We start from the raw sequence: 20,716 nt of genomic DNA, 5'->3' as shown, positions 1-20,716 counted from the left end.
TAAAACCATGAACAGAAGAAAACCGCTGGCATGAGAAAACTGCCGAGTCCATGATTTCAGGGTTTTGACACAATTTTTTGCTGCACTCTGCAATATTCCTCTGATTCAAAGCTTTCATTTAAAAATAGTTTCTGTCTTTTCCCTCCGCCAGGAAATTGTCATGATAGGACCAATCTTGCAACCCTGCATGCTCATAATTTCCGAGAGAAGCTGTGCATGTGGAAAGCCTGCAGGATCAGGTCCACAGCAGAAACAGATGTGCCTCTAAGACGACTCCCCAGTCCTGCACAAAATTATCTGCAGGCAACCAGAAGCGGCAGTGAAGTCTGGGACCCCCTTCAGTCAGCCCACTCTGTCACAGCAGACGTGCACTGCCAAGCCTAGCACGGGCCAATTTAACTGCTAGCAACCTTGCTGATAGCAAAAGTAAATTCCTCTCTTTTTCTCCAAAAGGCAAAAAAATTGCGTAAAAGTGCTGGCTGCAACATCCAGCCTTAACAATAATAGCAAAAGCAGAGAAAAAGGAGTTATACTAGATTCAGCCTTTTCAGACCCAAGCCACTACAGCACTAAAGCATGTGGTTTAAGTTAAGCACATGACTAGTCTTATTGCAGTGTATTGAGACAGCAGGCACCAGAGAATGCCTCTGACTTCTGTACCGAACGATGAATAAAAACCAGGATGCAATTTAGGCCCAGATTCAGGCAGCAGCATTACTTCATCCCCATTCCTCCCCGAGCGCTGGGGCGATGCAACTTCAGTGACACATCCAGCGCCAGAGGAAGCTGCATGGTGAGTAAGGAGGGAAAGCAGTAGCAAGAATGATGTAGGCAGGGTGGGCAGCTCAGCATCGCTGCTGATGTGAGGCTGGAGGAACTCGAGCCTCATTGAAATCAATGGCAAAGCTCCCATCCATTTCAATATGCCCAGAAGTTCACCATTTTATTCTGTATTTCCTCAACTGTTTCTTAAGAAACCCAAACCAATTCATGCCATTAAAGCTGAATTAATGTTTTTTATGTTTAAGCCTCATTTAATTACATTATATCAAGAACTGATCGGCTTAGATCTTGCTTTTGCCTTTGCTATGTTATCTGTGGTTACATTTTAAATAAGTTCTATATTAACAATTATTATAACATTCCTCTATTAGAGACAACTCAAGGCTTAAATAATCAATACCTATAAAACATCGAGCTTCGCAGAGGACAGTAAGTCAGCATAAAAAGCTGCATTATGATCTTGGTACCCAACAGGCAGAGCACTGGAGGCAGGACAGGAATCTCTGCTATTTCATTCTACAGTGAAACATCAGACAAGCCACTGCATGCCCTGGTGCCCTTTTCCTCCTACAGCTGCATCCAGTTACGGTGCAAATTCTTCAGGGCAGAGACTGCGTCTCAGCTTATCTGTGCACCAGGATCAGTGTCGACAAGGGAGGAGGGTGCCAAAAGGTGCACACACGCACTGTATGGTAGTACTTATGCACACGCTGCAAAACGTAACGTAGTGTAACATCTGGTTCAAGATGCACGTGTGTTGTTTCAATCTCTACCACGCTTTGCTGCCTCTATTCTTCCTCGCTAATATGCTTTTGCTTCTCCATTTTCTTCCACAGAATATCCAAAAAGCTGAAATTCTCTTTGATCCTGGTCAGGGCACTCCAGAGTCCATGGATGTAAAACCAGCTCAATGATGGGACTCACTGATCTGGTCTCCAGCAGTCAGCCAACTCGAGTCTCATCTGGGAAACTCAAGCTACATATGCTCTCCTTGCCAGCTGTAAGCGCCACAGTACATCTCAACACTGAGGGTAACCTTGAATTTGTGGCCAAGCATAGAGAGGGAAACATAACTTTGTGTTAGCCATCTCTGCTCTTATGAGCCGTGTTCAGCTACAGCAATGCTCTGCAAGCTGACGTTACCTGCTCGCAGCATTGCTGGCTCTTCTGCACCTTTTTTGGCCCTGAAAACTTGTCTCAGAATACATCGAGTGAGTGCATCTGGAAGGCCAAGAAATTCCCGAGTGCATCATTGCTCAAAAAAAACCATAAAAAATTAAAATTCCAGCAGTTGACTTGATCCTGTAACTGCAGGGGTGCGGCTCCCGAGGGCTGCAGCATCATGACACAAGGGCTCGGCGGGGATCCCTGCCTCGCCATCCCCCGCGCTCATTCTCGCCCCTGTACCACTGCCTGCAACCCATCTGAGGAGCAGCCTGGGGAGCCGATTTGCCTGACAAAAAACCTTGCCAATTTTATTTTGTTTTTAATTTAAACCAAATAAACACTTCCACAATTTATGCAACCTAAGCCAAACGAGCCAACGCACAAACTGCTCTGCTGGCAGAGCCACGGAGAGGAAGACATCACGTTGTGTGGGGTAGACACAAAATAAATGAACAGCGAGGTGGGAGGATATTTGAGGATATTTTTATTGCCAAAGCTGGGAAGCCAGAACTGGAGGGCAGGCTCCCAGAGGGCAGCAAAGGTGGTGGCAAGCCCCAGGCTGGCACTGCCTTGCAGCCCTGGATTGGGATGGGGAAGAACTCTGGCAAGAAGGCTCCACACTGGAGCTTGTCAGCCCACAGGAGAAACGCCGTGCCTCACGTGCCGGCTAGCAAAGGACCCATGAAACCATCACCACACCGCAGTGTGTGGAGAGCTGCCACTGTAGCTACCAGCATTTCATCCTTTGCATGACTAAAGCAGGGCTTGCCCATCACCGCTGCTGTCAGTTCAGCACAGTTTATGAACGCAAGGTCCACATACATTTGATTTAAAGACTGAAAATATTACGTAATGCACATGTTGTGACATAGGCCTGGTTTCAGGCAATACTAAATATTTAAGGAACAGCGTCACTGACTTCAAGCCAAAGATGTGATGTGACAGGGAAAGTTAAGCGGCGCCAGTCTGTATGGGGGTGGTATATTCAACAACATACTGCACTCAACTGGACAGCTCGAGCCCTCTCCACAGTGACCAGCTAAGCATGTTTTTTTACCATGTTTAGCTTAGGTAAAAGCTATTATCACCACTCTTACTATTTTAGAGCCCAACATTTAAAAAATAACACATCCATTTCCAATTTGGTAACAGAGGAGGGGGAAAAAAGTAGAAAAGCAAAAGTAGGAGAAAGAAAGAGAAAACGATAGATCTCCAGTGCCCACTTCTGAGAAGCTTTCTGAGGGATTTTATGGTCTGTCATGATGGACCTGATCTTGCAAACGTGCCTGTTTAGGAGCAGGCTTGCTGCTTTTAGAGGGATAAACTTCCACAGCCTAAAACATTCAGCTGGGTGTGTGTTTGCACACCCATGACCCAGAGGTGAATGACGCTGAGCCGATCCTTACACGGCCACTCCCTATGACACCAGCCTCAAGTTTTTCTTGTTCCAAAATCATGTCCTAAAACCACAAGAACAACTTAATCATGATATTTTTACACACCGAGAACAAGCCACACAGTTCTTTGGCCTGTGTCTTTCCTTCAAAGCCCAGGGGAGGGACGAGGATCTGTTGGCACCGCAGCCCTCTTCCTGCATGATGCCCTGCTAGGGCACCCTGCGAAGCAGCAGCAGGCCACGTTTCCAGCATGACAGCATCCTGCAGGCAGCACCCATCAGTTTCATAACGCTGGTCTAACCATCCCCCCAGCTGTCCCTGACTCCAGTATGTGTAGCCTGCTCTCGGGAATCATGCCCTGCAGTGGGGCATGTTGACAGCAGCAGTGTTGCAGCTTTGCTTTGCTACCTGGATGAATATTTTCTCCTGCATGAGTGGGACAGAGCCACAGACTGGAGTCACGGTTGTCCTTCAGAGCCCTTAATGTCCTCCTGTGTCCTGTCCAGACCATCACCAGGAGAAGTTTTGGCCAGGGAGCTGCACTCCAGATGACAGCTTCCCCGGCATGGCTGGTAGTTCCCAAAGTTTGCCTCCTTATGAGCACATGAGCCAGGTGCAAAACTCACTTTCTTGACCTGGATTCATTTCACACCTCAGTATAAAAGTCTTGGGTCTACAGCTTTTGCTCAGGACCAGTTCTGGGGAGACTGTATTGAAAACATGAATTATAACCCTGAAAATAAACCAAGGTCTATTCAATCAGACTGCTACCTGGTAGCCATGGCCATCCTGCATCCTTCCCATATGGTAGCTAAGTCTCTCTCCCTTTCTCCCTCCCTGTTGCCTCTGGTTTCTACAGCGAAGCGATGCATTGCTACAGCTCACCCCAGCGTATGCCTGTAAGCACATGAATGTGGGTGAATATGAGTAGTTGAACTGTGTCTCCTGTACCATGGCAGACTGCCTCCAGCCATCCGCTCATTCAGCCGCCTGAGCCATCCCTACACTCTTCATTTCAGCTGCACTGTTCCTCCATGTTTGCTCTGCCTCTGGTGTTGCATCAATCTCTATGTTTCAAAAGTCAGCTGAGCAAAAGCTGCTCGAGCAAAATCTTTCCTGAAATGATTTATTGAAGGTCTTTCTATCGTTAACTCAAGGTGACCCATCTATAGCAGGAACGGAGGGTGCTAGAAGCTAGGGTGGGTGCACACTAGAAAGTGTTTAATATGTATTTCACTGTGCACATGCTCTTAGCACGAAGTATCTTCAAACATAAAGCTATGCTATTCTTGGCATACAGTATATTCCAGATTCAAGAGCCAGCTGCCTCAGGCTGTGGGTGCGCTTGGGGTGCTGTAACCCAGAGTCAGTGAAGCATCCCACTTGCAACAAATTGACTGTTGAGCACACCTTGCAAAAACCTCCCCATCTCTGCCATCTCCGGTTGCCCACGTCATGCCCCTATGTGAATTTGCTAACCCAGGCAACCTTTTCTTCTCCTAACACCCATTCATCTCTCCCACAGAAGAGCAAATGAAGGAGCTGTGGTCCCAAACTCTCAATTCAGCACCAAAAGACAGGATCGGGATAGGAGCAGCCCATTTCCTGACAGTGGCTTCCCTGCGGCCTCCCACAGATCGTTTAACCTTTTATCTCCACTTATCCCACCATCACAAGAAGCTTCTATTTATATTACAGAGTACGTGTTTGTGTGCAATTTAGTGTTTGCAAAGCCTTTGAAGACTGAGAAATTAGGGATTAGATATATCACATAAAAAAGCCACAATAATAATTAAACCTTCTCAAGTTCGCATACATATTATAACAACACTATCACCTTCAAAATCTCCAATCCAATGTGGCAAGCATGATGTTTGTGTTTGATTCCCCTTAAACCACGTCAACTCCAAACAAAACAAGCTTTAACTCGGATGAGCTATTCATCTGCCCACCTAATGCAGAGCCTTCCCTCTGCAGACCGCCACTGCCTTATGGACAACCGTTCCTCGATTTTCTTTGGCCTGACATAGACCCATGTCCTCAAACTCTGAATTTAAGAGTCCCCCATGGCTGAGCAGGCCAGCTGAAGAGTGCTCACCCTGGCCTGACTGATTGCCTGTGCTCTGCACAGCAGGGATGGAGGACTGCAAACCTAAGGAAAGGAAAATGCTGTTTTAACCCCAAGCGTGCTGTGATGCACAGGAGTTCAGGGGTGAATAGGAGTCTGCACCTCAAGCGTGATGTATGCAGGGGAGTCCTGAGCCGATATATTGGTGTATCAGGGAAGGGCAGTGGAGCTCCAGCATCCCCCACCCACCAAGGAGATGCCTTTTGCCTCTAACCATTAAACCTGAGTGGGCTCAAACACACGAGGTAGAAGCCCCAGAGGAACAGAAACACCTGCATGAGGAGAGACGCCAGCTCAGCCCCCAGGAAGGCGAAGGGGGCTGAGTCCCACCCCGTGGGGGAAGCCCCCAAAGGAGCACTGACAGCAGACTGGGACCCTGGTAAGCGATGGCTGCCTCTGTTCTGCCCCTGTAAGCCAAGATAGAAATCCACCCCCCGGTGGATTCACAGGGCAGTGAAAGGGAAGGTGAAAGCTTAGCAGTGTGTAGACTGGTATTTTCAAATTATCCTCCCTCCCGCTTTGTTCCCATTGATAAATAAATGTATTTCTTTATGGTTTATGATAATGGTATCTCAGGGGGAATGGAAGAAAAGCAGGAGTTCGTTTGGGCCTATTAAGTAACCCATAACCCTTCTTGTGCACAGATGCAGACAGCAAGTGGAGGCTCAGGTCCATCACTTGGAGGGGTCTGCAAGGGGAACGGAGTAGCTGCTAGGAGAGCCTGCAACCAGCTAGCACATAATGGAGGCAAGAAACTACCTACCATTTAAGCACTGCATTAATCCTTCTTGTGTTCTCTGCTGGGGGGCGAAGGGGCACCTCAACAACTTCTCTTTTTACCTTTTACAACACAGAGCGGATGACGTGTGGATGGCAGCGAGGAGAAACTGCAAACAGGAGGCCCAGAAAGTGGTGGGAGAGCAAGGACGTAGAGATCTTGTGCAATAACCCAGCAGAGGGCCCTCAAAAACTAGGAAAAGTATCATCACATCTGGAGAGTGCCCACACAGGCTGCCAGTCTATGGCAGTTCCTACACTGAAGGGAGCATGACCATCTGAATTGCAGGTTTCGGCTAGCATCTCCACTTAGCTCAGCACCGCGCTGCCTGAACCAAACCGTTCACAGGGAATAAGCTTTGGCCTTTCTCTGCGGTGCTGCTTAGCCTGAGAAAAATATCTGACAAACAAGACTTTTGTCCTGGCAGTAAATAAGCAGAGCACTTACAACAACCCTCCTTCTGATGCCACCCTTCCAGCAAGCACCTTTACCCTAGCATTTGCTTCTAAGCCCAAGTTTAACCTCTTATTTACAGGACATGAATCCATTTGTACAGCTCCTGCAGTGCTCCTTCCTGTTGGTTGCAGAGGATTGAGACTAGATGAAAAGGCAAGGGAGGAGATGCCGACTTTCATCATCTCCTCAGCTAGGGCTGCGAGGAGAAATGAAAAACAGTATCGGTATGTGCAATCACATTCCTACTTACACTTGAGCAGTAACCCTTCCTTTCATCCCTAAAAGTGTGCCAAGATCTACTGTGAGGCTGTAATTTTGGAAATACATACATTCAGCACTGCGGAGGCAAAGAGAGGATGATGGGGAAGGGTGGCATTTTTCCAATGGCAAAAAGGAAAACCTTACTGAGACCTGAGTGGTGATGTGGAGGAAATACCGACCTAAACATCACATCTGGGAGCTGCTCTAAGTTAAACACTGTTTAAAGGCTAAAAAGCTCTGAGATCAGCAGTGTTAAGTTGCATCTGTATCTTTAGATTATCCTAGTTTAAAATAAAAATGCCTACTTGTGGTTAACACTCAGAGTAATACCACCACCGCTGGTCACCATGTTTTGCACAAGACTGGGTGCCCAACTTCCTACCCAGGAAAGCCATGGCGGATTGGCCATCGTTGGACTCAAAGCAAGCCCCAAACATTCTTCTGCTCTAACCTGAAGACACGTGTGAAGACACGGTTTGAATGACATCCTAAGCCACAGTTTACCCCTCTGTGCAGCTCAAGAGACACAACCCTTCTGCAGCATGGAGTGGTGATCCCAGCTCGGCCCTACACCAACACCTTACGGTCTTCACCCCAAGGCACTGAGGGAGGAATATTTCTTGGTGCCAGGATTGGTGCCCAGTGCCCCCTAGGGCTCTACTCTCCCTTGTTACCACCTATGTGCACACGCAAGAGAAAGAGGGTCCTCCTTCAGCCAGCAAAAACACCAGCAACCTCCAATTGTAAGCTTCATCCCTTCTACATCTGGTCTCCAAGATGGCAGCGGTATTTTTAGATGGGTGATGAATAGGTGTGTTGGAGTGTTATGCAGTTAAATATAATATAAACGTCTGTGGATTGCAAACATGCATATAAAGAAGTTAGGAAAAATATTCAAAGGTCAAAATGCAGTATCATGGGATCTCTCAACAGCTCTCCCTAATATTCCTCTCTTTTTCTATTCAGTCTACGTATTTTTCCCTGTCTGAAGGGGGAGGAAATAAACCAGAACTAAAAATCTAAAAGAATTCCCAAAACTTTTTTGGGGGGGGGAACAACCAAAACAGATCTATTCCTCTTCTCCTCTAGGTCTGGTCTGGAAATACAGGCAATTTTAGGAAAACAAAACAAAACAAAACAAAAACCCAAACAAAAACCAAAATGACACCCCCAAAAAAGTCTTGTGAAATATTTTTCTCTAAGATTAAACAGTGAAATACTGTCAGGCTACTGTCTAAAATCCTATTATTTTTTGCTGTGCTTCAGTTCTTCCCAATGTTCTCTATGTAATAAGCATTTCAAATGAAATTACATTATTTTAAAACACACTGTAGTAGGCAATTACAATTCCTGAATACTAAATGCCAATATAACATAGGCCAAATTTATTGTTGTTCCTTAACTTTGTGCCATGTTCATTATATTTTAATGAATAAGGTTTCACATTAATTTTTCAAGCCTTTTCCTTGGAATCACACATTACCACTGTAATTGTGTTGCAGAATTAGGTCTCTATTTACATTCTCCTCCTAAGACCTGGAGACAAAACCTTGCTTTGATTTTTCCCTTAAGTCAGCAACACCGCCTCTTCTTCCTATTTTCGGGAGAGCACCCCAGGGCCAGCGGCGCTACCTCGCCCGCCGCCGCCAGGCAGGGCAGGGCCGTCCCAGAGACGACCAGCACCCGCTGCCTGCTAAGCCCAGGAGATGTGAGCAGAAGCACCAGGCAAGCAGGGTTTGGGAGGGGACCGGAGCAGCATCCGCGAGCCCGGTTGCACCTGCCCAGTCATGAGGACCCCTCAATGGCAGCCCAGGTTGACCTCCTCTTCTGTAGCATTCCCAGAGGGTGCTGCCCTCTCTCTACGGTTGTGTCCACCATCCCACTTTTCCCCAATTTTCTCTCGCATCTTTCACCCCCCAGGGAGACACAGCTCACCCAAATGCTCTTTTCTAATACACTGGCAGCATTCATGAACAAACAAAGACAGCAAATGAATGAGAGCATCACGTGTAGAGAAAGGTAAAGGTACCACAAGATGCAAGGCTTTTCACCTTGTGAATCTATTTTCCACCTGAGACAAACACAAAGACCATGAAGAAACTAAGAAGATTTGAGCTGAAATACAGGTGCCGGGCAGCAAACGGGTCCTGTTTGCCAGCTGTCATCCTTCACGAAACAGATTCGATTTCCCATCTCAAAGCCTCCAGCAGCTCGGCAGCCGGCCACGTCGCTGCGTGCAAGGATGCTGGGCAGAACTGAGAGCAGGGGAAGCCTTTCCTCCATAAGCAGGCGTTTGTTAATTCTAGTTATTCTGCATACTTGCAACGCTTTAATAATTAATGTTGATAAACTATAGGAAATATCATTCAATTAGAATTGCTTTTTTTTTCCTCTGAGATAAAATTAAATTGCTTTATTGCAAGATCCCTCTTTGCCCTTGTCTTTTGTGCTCTTATAGAATCATAGAATCGTCAAGGTTGGAAAAGACCCTTAAGATCATCGAGTCCAACCGTTAACCTAGCACTGCCCAGTCCATCTATACCATGTCTTCGAGCACCGTATCTATCTGTTCTTTAAATACCTCCAGGGATGGAGACTCAACCACTTCCCTGGGCAGCCTGTTCCAATGCTTGACCACCCTCTCAGTGAAGAAGTTTTTCCTAATATCTAACCTAAACCTCCCCTGGCGTAGCTTGAGGCCGTTTCCTCTCGTCCTATCACTCGTTACTAGGGAGAAGAGACAGATAGAAGAACACAGAAATGAAGTCCTGGCTCCTGGGACATTGCAAGCTGGCGGGACATTGCAGACACATGCTTGGGGACTGCCCACTCTGATGGTCAAGCCTTTGCCCTTGCTACTTACTCCTGGTTGGCATCTCTTCCTCCTCCCTTCACAAGTGCTATGCTCTTAATTCCCTCCTAGTCAAAGAGTCTCCCCCCCCCCATCTTTATTAATCCCCACAAAAGGAGGGGCTTTTACATACCTAACCTTTTCCTCATATCCCACTTTCTCCATATCCTCTTCCCTCTCCACAGCACCACTTCTAAAGCTTTTCATCCCCCTCACACCACCAGGGCAACGATAAATCCTCCTTTGCCTACTCCCTCCCCACCAACGCACCCTGATCCCCAGGTGTTCCCCCCTGGCTTCTCCCCGCTGCTCAGCATTTCTGCCCCCACGCTGTGGTTCCCCAGCCTCCCTCTGCAGCAGAAGCTTTGCTGTAATCTCCAGGTCACAGCCTCCACTGATGCCAGAGACAGATACACAAGCACTGAACAAAGAGAAAACTCTTGTTCTACCCCCACCCCTCCCTTTTCCTTCCATTTTAGGATTTTTTCCCCCAAATCCACAGGGTTCTGCCCACTGACACGCCACACCTCCCTCCACATTTCACAGTTCAGTTTTGAACTCTGCACCGGCGCTGCTCCATGGCAAAGATTTCTACCCAACTGAGTATTGAGCCTTGGAAGCTTTGCCAATTACCACTCCTCCTACTGCTTCTTCCCCAACATGCATCTGCTTGCAGCGGCTGGGGAGGTACCCTCGACGGTTGTCCAGAGGGCTTTCTGGAGGGTTACCAGCATGCTGGAGGTGCCAGCCTCTCTCTGACAGCTGCATCTAACTCCCACTGATGCACTCTTTTCTTTGAGTTGGCCACCCTGAAGAGTGTTTTGCCTGTGTTTGCAGTCAACAGACATACAGAAAGGAAACCCTATCAAACAAGCATTTGAATCTGAGGTAGACCTACTTAGAGATGATAGTTTTCTGGAAATCAAATGGGGGGGGGGGGGGGGGCGGCAGGTAATTAAGGAGTCTGGCTTTTTGGGTTCTGTACAGAGGTTCAAAAAAATCCACAATTTAAAAAAAAAAAAAAATTGAAATATCCACAGATTACTTATTAAAACACAACCATATATACTTGAACAAAGAAGGCTGTATCATGCATAATTTAGTTGGCACACAGACAGTACTGTTGTGTGTTTCATGCGCGTGAAATAAATAAGCATAAATTACTTAATTTGAATAACACCAAACACCTGATTCCAGAGACAGAGCAACACTTCACGCTAAGGCATGTAAGTGCTCTTGGCTTGTTGACGTTTCACCAGAGCAGAGAAAAATTAGCAAGCTGAAAAAAGAAATTCATTTTGTGGCTTGCAGACAAACATCCACGGTGCCTCCACACGGCTCCACACGGCTCATGAACAGCGCCTAAACTAAGCCCTGATGATGTGATGGAGCTACAGAGGAGACTCCCGTTACTACAGAGAAAGCCAGGAAAATGAACATGAGATCCTTAGGCATGTTCTTTACAACCAGAGTTCAGTAATAAGAACAACAATAAGTTGGGCTGCGTGTATCTTCATAGATTTGAGTCTTTCCAATTTCCCCTCAAAATTTCGTAACAGAACTCAGGAAATAAAATACTTGACATTATTTCTGACAGACCTCAGCAAAAAAACCTTTTTTGCCTGAACGTTTCTGTTTTCCCACCCATAGCTTCATATCTCTATACTGTAAACATGTGATTGGAAGGCTTCTCTCTTAATAAAAAAAGATTTTAAAAAGGCACTTCTGGTAACTTTATCTCCATGTCACATGAGGATTCACGTGGCATTTGCCTCCTACAATTTATTTGTGCTGAAACCAAAGCTTTCAGATTTTTAAAGATAGCATAGGTTCTCACATTTCCTAAAAAGTGTTTTGTTTAATAGCAAATAATTTATCTTCCAGGCGCAAACTCCTCTGCTGCAGGTTTGAGTTGCGGTTCTTTCCTCTGCTGGAACTGGAGAAGGAAAGGCAGGGCGAAGGACCCTATCTAACACAGGTGGAACTAGCTCTGCTTTAAATTTGTGATGATATTTCCTTCACTTACTGAAACCTTCAGCTTTTTGCTTGCCCATCTCAAAACAGGCATCCCAGTGAAATGAGACAGGACACCAATACGACAGCTGTTAGCGAGTCTGGCCAAGCCGTGAGGTGCCCTCAAACACAACATAGGGAAGATGAAATAAAGCATGTTTCACCTTCAAAAATGAAAGCAGTGTATGCAAACAAGTCATACGCATTGCTGTGAGACTGCGCGAGACTTCTCTCCTCCTATGGCTTCAGCTTCCAAACTGTCCGTGGAGCATAAGCATGGCTAAATCTGCCCCAACATTACACATGCCCCCTCATCTCTCCTCTGCACAACCAGGCGATGCAATTGACTTTGCTTTACTTCGAGGAAAGAAACCCAAACATTATCAACAGCCTTGTACTTACTGAGTTCAGCAATGCTCCCCACGCGCGTAGCAAGTAAAGACTGCTCGATGGTCCTTAGCTCTGACTGGCTGAACATCTGCACTTCCCCCGGCTTGTTTGACCTTTGCTGGTCTTTGTGAAGGTTCAAGCTGTCCGGCAGGCAGAGAACACCTACAGTGGATAAAAAGAAAGGAGAAGCCCAATGTAATTTCAGCCAGTATGGATGACTTTGCTGCCACCACCACATGGATTTGGGGACATTCCAAGATGCCGCCTATGTGTGCAGAGCTCAAAGACAATCAATATCTATAACCGAATGTCACAGATGACTCGTGCTCTCAGAAGTGACCCTTGTTAACTCTTCTGAATATCCTCAAGTCACTTACGATGTCACTTAGGGATAATTCTTACAGAAAATCCTAGAGAATTGCCCAAGGAGGAGGTCAAGAGGGTTCCAAAGAAGCCTCCTATAAACTACTCCGAACGCATAAATATTTTTTAAAAAATCGTATCTGAGTGACAGAATTCTTAAACATTGGCTTTAAAATTATATATGAGACAGACAATACATTTACAGGATTTTCCTGTAAGGGAACTCCACCAACAATTGCCAAAATAATGGATAGCGTCAAGATGCTCGCGGTGTCATTGATGGACTTACTGAATTTCTTTTGTAAGTACAACTCCTGGCAATTGAACTGTTTGGGCTTCAAAAGCCCATTATTCAGAAGCCCTTACAGCTGTGAATTTTTGTGGGGCAGGGCATAAGTAAAGCTACTGACATAATTTACATACACATTCATTCAGGCACAAAAGTCACTTTCTGCCATGACATCTAAACCCTCAGGAGTGGATAGAGGACACATATTTATTAATCAAAATCACTGTCATGCTAAAAACCAGAACTGATTTACAAGAACAAATGCTGCATTACCATCCTTGGGTAATAGATGCATGGAAGTCCAGCTTGGAGAGCAAGCCCTCCTCCCTTCCCGCGGTCTATAAACAGCCAGCTATGGCCACACTCTCCAGAGCATCACCTTCCCAATCCTGCTGGGACACACACAGGGGGAGACCCGCTGGAGGCAGTGAAATTGTACCTCTTTATAATGACTAGATTTCATCTTATCTCAGATTGTGTGATATGCAATAATTACCTTTGAAAACAAGCCAGAGTAGGAAATGTATTTTTTCCATTAGCTTTTACTATTCCTTCCTTTTAAGCACAGGGAAGAGGTTCTGCCCTATGGGCCAAGCAGACTTTACAAATTACATTAAGGAAGAGGTACGTATTTAGTGTTTTTCTTCACAGGAAAGAACTTAGTTAGTTTCCCAGCTCAGTAAATATATGGCACCTAACTCTACCAATCAATAATTCTGCCAATAGGTATAACATTGGAGGTCCTGGGCAGAACGTCTACCTTAACCCCTGTTTGCTTCAGTTATGAAAGAGCCCCACAGACATCACTGCTCTGGAGCACTGCAAGACCAGGTGACACACCTGAGAGGGGACGTTTCTCAGCCACCTTGTTAGCTCCACCAAACTGCTCTGGATTCCCTCCTCACATCCATCCCTGCAAACAGTTCAGTCTAAAAGTTGTATTTGCAGCACAGACCTGAAAAACATCCCACCCTGGGAGGAGAGAGGCGACGCAGGTTCAGTGAGCACGTTCAAAACAAAAAGCAGGGGTATAAATTGGGAATACCGGGACCAAAGATCTTGTCCACCATGGCCATGAGACAGCAACCTAAACCAGGATCACCCTCTGCACGCAACAGCAACACCAGAACAAATTCCCTAATAGCCTGTTTGAACACTGGAGACAGAGGAGCAGGAGCAGCCATAATCCCAGCCCTGGCTCCGTTCCCAGGGTTGTAACAACCACAGTAAAACCATATGCACGTGTGGAAGGTCACGAGCGAGGAACACGACTCACGAGGAAGCGCCTTGGAGAGAAAGAGCAGGACATCTGACACAGCAACAGGGAGGAAAGAATTAAAAGCAGAAAGGTAAGGGATAAAAAGTGACAACGGCTTATCAAAGAAGCTCTCCAAATTCTCCTGCCGTCGCTCAGTGGCTGACTCGCATAAACACTTGGTGCACTGATCAACATTTATATTCTGGGGATGTAGAGAGCTCAAGAAGTACAACACCTGGATTTAAAATGCAGACTTGCCTGCATATTTTAATAAGTATTCTCTCTTGGAAATCTCTCTCATTTATTTAGATTATTCTTTATAATTTTAATGGATAGAAATTAAGGCAAAATTGGAAGTCTTCCCTGCAGAAAACAGATGTGTAACTGATCTAATACTCGAAGAGATTTCTAAAATCAAGAAATAGAGCACAAACAGCTTTATGGCATCTTTAAAAAAATGAATATCCAACAAGAAAATCTTTTTCATTGAAAACACACCTTAAGTGTGGGAAAAAATACTGTTTTAAGATACCTTTACAAATAACATTCAAATGGTTTAAAATCATAATATGTAGAGGAGATACTTCTCTGAGTGATTAAAACAGTGGGATATAGACATTTTATTCTCTACTTTGTCTATGAGTCCGTTCCCACAGCCGGGCCTTTCCCTAACAAACAGCCCTGATGATTAATTACTCTGTTCTCTAGCGTAGGGAGAGTATTCTTAGGTTCTTGGATGAAAAGTGCAAATGAAATGCAAAATGCGCCATTGTTCAAAAACTTAGCAAATTATAGGATACGTAACGCCAAAGGGTTTTAGTTGGGTTGGAGATTAGTAAAGGCATGCGATAGCCAAACATCTGATATTTATATGCCAGCTTCAAAACTATAATTGACCACAGCGGGTGACCAGTGGGGTGATGGAACATTGTTTATAACTCTCATAATTTTGCTGGATCAGATCTGGTTTTTGCCAGTATGGAGAAAAAGAATTCTATGGCTCAGGCATGCAACTCTGCCAATCTTCTACCTTCAACTGTTTTCCCAAAAAATGATTAAAGAAAAGTGAATAAAGTGCTTTTTAGAAGATAAACCCACTCTCTTTTTGTCAGTATTTGATGTAAAGCTCAAACTCACTTGATGAAAGACTATGGCAGGGAATTGCTCCCTGGCAACAAGAGAGCATGCCAAATCGAGGGAAGGGAAAAAAGGTAAAAACTTTGTGATTATAAATAACTATTTTTACAAATAGAAACATTTAAATAGGCACCACCAGCTTTTACTGGTTGGCTACAGTTCAACTTCCTTATTTTAATTCTCTGCCGACTGGTATTATCCGTTTGCTTTTTCAGCCATGTCTTCAGCTGTACTGTGTTGAACTTGATAAACAGGTGAGGACCTCAGGTTTCCAATGGCCTGAAAAACAGGACGTTTTTTCCCTTGTTTTCTCACTGTCACTGCCAGTGCTATCTGTCATTCCATACCAAAGATTTCTCTGCAGTATCTTCAGAAATGAACGGCAGTATCTGTCTTTTCTCTCGACTGGCACTGTTCAATGTCCTTCCTTTCTGCACGGTTACTCAACCCCATGCACTTCTTTGCCCATTATTTTATCCCACTTCTTCCCTCCGATTCACTGGAGTGGAAATTAAGCAGTCACTTGCTGCCTGATGAATATGGGGCCAGACTCACTCAGTACGCCCCTGGCTGCTCCGTGCCACCCAGAAACGTACAGCAGCCGTACGTTGCATCTATCACTGCTGTGAACCACTGGAGCAAGGTGAGACAACCAAAGCGCTTAAGTGTATTTGGATTTTGTCACCTCTTTCGGTGCTTCCCCTCGTCTGTACCCTCCTTGGGGCAGGGATCTGTTTAGGACTTGTCTACAAGGAGACATACGGGCCATACCTGAAACTGCTTTATTCACTTTGCCCTTGGCCTCAGGGTACCCTGCAGTCTGTAGGTAAACAACTGAAGAGAAACGCAGAGAATACATTTTAAAATCAGCAGGATGCCAAAAAAAATCATAGTGACAAGCTCCTAATGCCCCCCCTCCCAAATCTCTAGAGAAAAAACAACATCATAGGGAAAATCCGATGCACAATTAATACACTCCACATTTTTCCTGCCCTCTGGGCTCAGCTTAAACACGAGCCAAACCTCAATCCCCAAGGACTTAAAAATCCCAAACCAAAGAAGTATTGCACAAAATGACAAAGTGAAGACTGAAGATGCCCAAACTTATAAAAGAAGTAGTTATTTTAAACCTTCATGCAAACTCATCCGAAGCCAGGGGAACCTGGTAACTCTCTTCCAGTTTCCCCACACACATTCCCACCTCTTGGGCTTCGTTGATGTACAGCCCTCCATTGCAAGGCAGATTTTGGCACAAATATACATGCATTCCTGCATACTCATTTCAGAGCTTGCCACGGAGCTGCCCGTGCTGTCCTTTTAGCGTGACAGAAGTGTGCATGCATCACACAAACATCCCAAACTTGGTGCCCGGCAGCAGCCCCAGCAGAACTTGTCCCTGCTACTCAGTGCCTCCCCGGCAAAACAGCCTGAAGGACCTGATGGCCAAGAGTAACTCCAACACTGGACACAGCAGTGGTTGTGTGACCTCTTTGGCTTTCAGGGCAGGAAAAATATGGAGTTTGTAGCCCAAATGTTACCCAAATACAGAGGAATCATTAAAAAAAATCTAAGCCCCCTCCACTGTTCCTCTATTTAGACAGATATCTGTACTTATTTATATACCAGCTGTTGCAAAACATTTGGTTGCTGAAGTGCTGGCACCTACGGTGCCCATGCTCCAGGACTGGCAGTTGGACTCCACTTTCTCTCAGGCATAGGAGGCTGCTGGCTTTCCACAGACCATGTATTGCTGTTGGCACCGCGCAGCTATTTGCATCGTGCAAACGCAGATCAAAGGGCAAACCAGCAAAAAATAAAACAAGCAATCTTTTGTATACCACCATGAATGACTACACAATGTGGAAAGCAATAAAATGGCAAGTCTTTTTATTGGAACGGGCAGTAAAAGTTCTGGGCAAGGCTGTGTTGCACCCTCAAACATCCCATAGTTTGGTCCCAAACCAGCTTTGCCACCTAAAGCAGCATTTCAACAGCGAGTCCATCTCAGCAAAAAGAGAATGAGAGAGATACAGAACTTAAACTTGCAGTTCCAGTTACTGCAGGTCTCAAGTTACTGCTCCAACCTTCCTCTTCTCATCTATTGTAAACATACTTCACTACCACACACCTCCTATATTTGAAGCTTTTATTTGTATTTCAAGGAATTTGAAGACATTTAATCAAGCTATTGTTTGACCATACAGCAAATTCACCAAGACCAAATGATATCTCAAGTGTCACTTAATTCCGTTTTTTTTATATATATATATTTATAGATGTATGTGTGTGTGTGTATATATATATATATGTGTATGTATATAAAAATACACACACACAAAGTGACAGACCAAGGCAAGAAAGGAAAAGTCTGCACTGCCTACATTCATGGGCCTTTAATACCTAATGTCACTCATGTTTTGAATTGTTTGCCTCCTCCCTCTCCTTTAGTATTCAAATCCCATGGTCTAAACCAAAACAAATTTCCAATGGCACTAAATTAATAAAAATGCCCACTGGACAATGTGATTCAAACGATCTGTACTGAGGCATCTAGCAGAAACCCAACACAAATGTGTTTGTTTTGACTAAAAATATAAGTGCTGTAAATACTATAAAACATTCTTTGCACACTTCAGTACTACCATTTGTTCCTTTGGAAAGGGTGCCAGATTTCTCTCTATAAATTAATTTAGAGTCTGGATAGAAGCATGAAGGTTTTGCTGCTCTTGTTATTTTTCTTTAATTAAGGGCTCCTACTTTCGAGAGAAAATAACTCAAAGTATCTTTGACCTCCCTCTTTATCTATCTATTACATCTTAAGCAAACGTACATATCTGGAAAACAGCTTATACTCCCACTGCAAGAGAATAGCTGGATCCTACTAAGAGTTTATAGAAATTAAGTGTGCAGGATAGGTACCAGGCAAATTGCTCTACAAAATGAGCCTGAAAATGGTAGTTAACCCTGAACAGTCCCCAAAACGTGGCACCGCACGTTGCTCAAGTAAACGCTGACCTTACATAGGAGGACATTTAGGAGTAGGAAATCCACTCAATTGTCATAACTTTTTTTATTTTTTTTACACAGGAACATGGGACTAGAAGGTCTCTGGGTCCAACCTCCTGCTCTCATAAAGAATTGTGAAGTTCAAGAGCTCACAACACATCCAATCAAGCAAATCCCTTTTCTTCCACAAGCTCCTGCACCAAAGTATTTCCCAGCACCAGAGAGCATTCTTGAGATCTCAGCATAAAAGCCTACGGGAAAGAAATAAAAGGGTCAAAGGTACTGCCAGCTGCCTTTGCAATAGCAATACACTTCACTACATGCAAACCCCACATGGTTGGTATTCTGACATGCAGAAAAACTCTCCTGACTCCACATTTGGTAATCGTGGCAACCATGCGTATGTGAGGATGATGCTCCATCCAGGTACACACCAGATTTTGAAGCACGGTGTGGGAACACCAGCACCATGAGCTCAGCATCCCGACACCAACACGCAGGAGCTGGTGAATACAAAGTGACAGAAGCCACCACATAGAAGCTCAAACTCGTGGAGAAACCCTATGGCCTCTGTTGTTTGAAGCGACCTGCACTGCGACTCCTTAGCTCAGCCTGTCAACCTGACTGGCAAGACAGATGGAAAACATCTTGACTTCTTACAGAAATGAGACTATGGGGAAAACCTTAATGCTAATCGTATCAGCCAGTGTTTTCAGTTAACGGAAGACCTGGAAAGCATTCAAGGCAAGGAGTGCAAAGTGTCTTCTTTCCACACATTCCAGCCCGGTTAAATAACAGGGAGTGGCTTTGCATGGGGAAAATGCAAAGCGCTTGGGAAAGCTAGGTCGTGATATAAAGTTTCCAGAATCGGAGTCTTAGAGTAGGCAGAGCAGCCCAAATGAGGAAGGGTGGAACAGGCACAGGAATCAGATGCAAGAGACTAAAGGGACATGACTCTGTGTGTCTTCAACACCTACTACCCAAAGACGTTAATAAGCATTACCAGCTTTACGCTTAGCCTCAAGACACTGGCGTTAAGCAGGTAAGGTAATATTCACGTCCAATTTATAGATGAAGTGAAAGTAAAGCACTAGAGAGCTCAGTAACTAACTCAAGGTGAAATAAGAAGTGTCAGAGAAAACCAGGAAAAGAGCATACGGCCTCTACTTATGCAGTTTAACCACAAGAGATCACCCTTTCTCTCCTGGAAAAATCAGTAGAAGAGCAAATGAATAATGCTTGAAAATGAAAGAACTGAGAGCCCAACAAAATCTGCCAAAAAATTATCAACAGCAGCAACCACTGACAAATGACAAACAGAAGTTGTACAAACTCTGCAGATTTTGGGTTCTCACCAGCAGGAACTTCACTTCCAGAACCACTGGAAGAACGATCCTCTGAGCTATGCATGGGCAACTTCTTTTATTTCATCTGGCCAAGTTTGGAGGTTTTGTCTGAGCAGTCTCTGGCTCCTTGCAATTGGAAATTTTAGTAACTGTATATCTGCAGAGCAGTTATTTCCAAAGACATGTGATCGTTTTCAGGGCAGTATCCCAGCTGAGTTGGGTTTGATTTCATCAAAAGGCAGAATGGATGATCATCATCCAAAGCAGAGAGCACCTCTGTGAGATATTAGAGCAGATGTTATAGGAAGAAGAGATAATAGAATTATATTACAACACGCAACTGTGACATCTTTTCTTGTAAGGAGTTTCTTAGCACAACACATTCTACTTAATTAGGACATCCTCCTTATTAGGATCCTTCTAAGGCAATCATTTTAGCCTAATGATAATGAGTGGCAATCACTGCTGCTTAAAATGGCATAGAAGTAACAACAATTCAACTAAATTAGGATATATTCTGCTAGTACCAAGCAGTTAAGTGGTGCACAACCAAGTGGAACGCAGGGTGGGTTTGATTGTTTAGGCTATATACTACAAAACAAAGAAGAACCAGAAGATTAGATCCCACTAAACATAGAAACTAAGCTCCCAAATCACCAGCTACAGCTTTACATTTATTTTTATTAGCATATAGAGAAAGCAAAATCTTGGTCCTGCCAAAATCAATTGCAAAACTTCAAAATCCTCAAAACCACCACAAAGAAATAATACAAAAACAGTGAACGTGAGGCAAGCCAGTCCACAAGCAAGAGAAGGAACGAAGATCCATATCCTCATGGTTATCCCAAGGTCTCTCCCAGTTTCCTGAAGTGGTCTTTGTGGTACTGCTGCCAGGCAAGAAACAGCAGGTGCTGCTTACCGGTGTGCATCCGTGGGCAGGACAGACAACACATGCACTGACGGCACGGCAAGCTGCGCCTGATGCAATGGCTGTATCCCCCTCCCTTTCCCTAGCAAGGGGACTGATGTGCACTGCACGCCTTCACCTACCTGTGATTTTCACCACCTCTCTCCCCATGGATCACGAAGGGGC

The 20,716-nt window shown here is 44.9% G+C and overlaps 1 protein-coding gene across 1 annotated transcript in view; it reads right to left on the bottom strand.

Moving 5' to 3' along the window:
- Positions 1-20,716, bottom strand: part of ABTB3 (ankyrin repeat and BTB domain containing 3) — a 177,945-nt gene that overhangs the window by 63,347 nt on the left and 93,882 nt on the right. The window contains exon 2 of the mRNA XM_082311354.1: positions 12,237-12,386. Within this exon, the coding sequence (XP_082167480.1) occupies positions 12,237-12,386 (150 nt within the window). The remainder of the gene's footprint in view (positions 1-12,236; positions 12,387-20,716) is intronic.

The sequence above is a fragment of the Platalea leucorodia genome (genome assembly GCF_965183815.1).
Source record: "Platalea leucorodia genome assembly, chromosome: 4".
Classification (NCBI taxonomy): Eukaryota; Metazoa; Chordata; class Aves; order Pelecaniformes; family Threskiornithidae; genus Platalea; species Platalea leucorodia.
The sequence above is the reverse complement of the archived record's forward strand: the minus strand, read 5'-3'. Positions and strand labels throughout refer to the sequence as shown.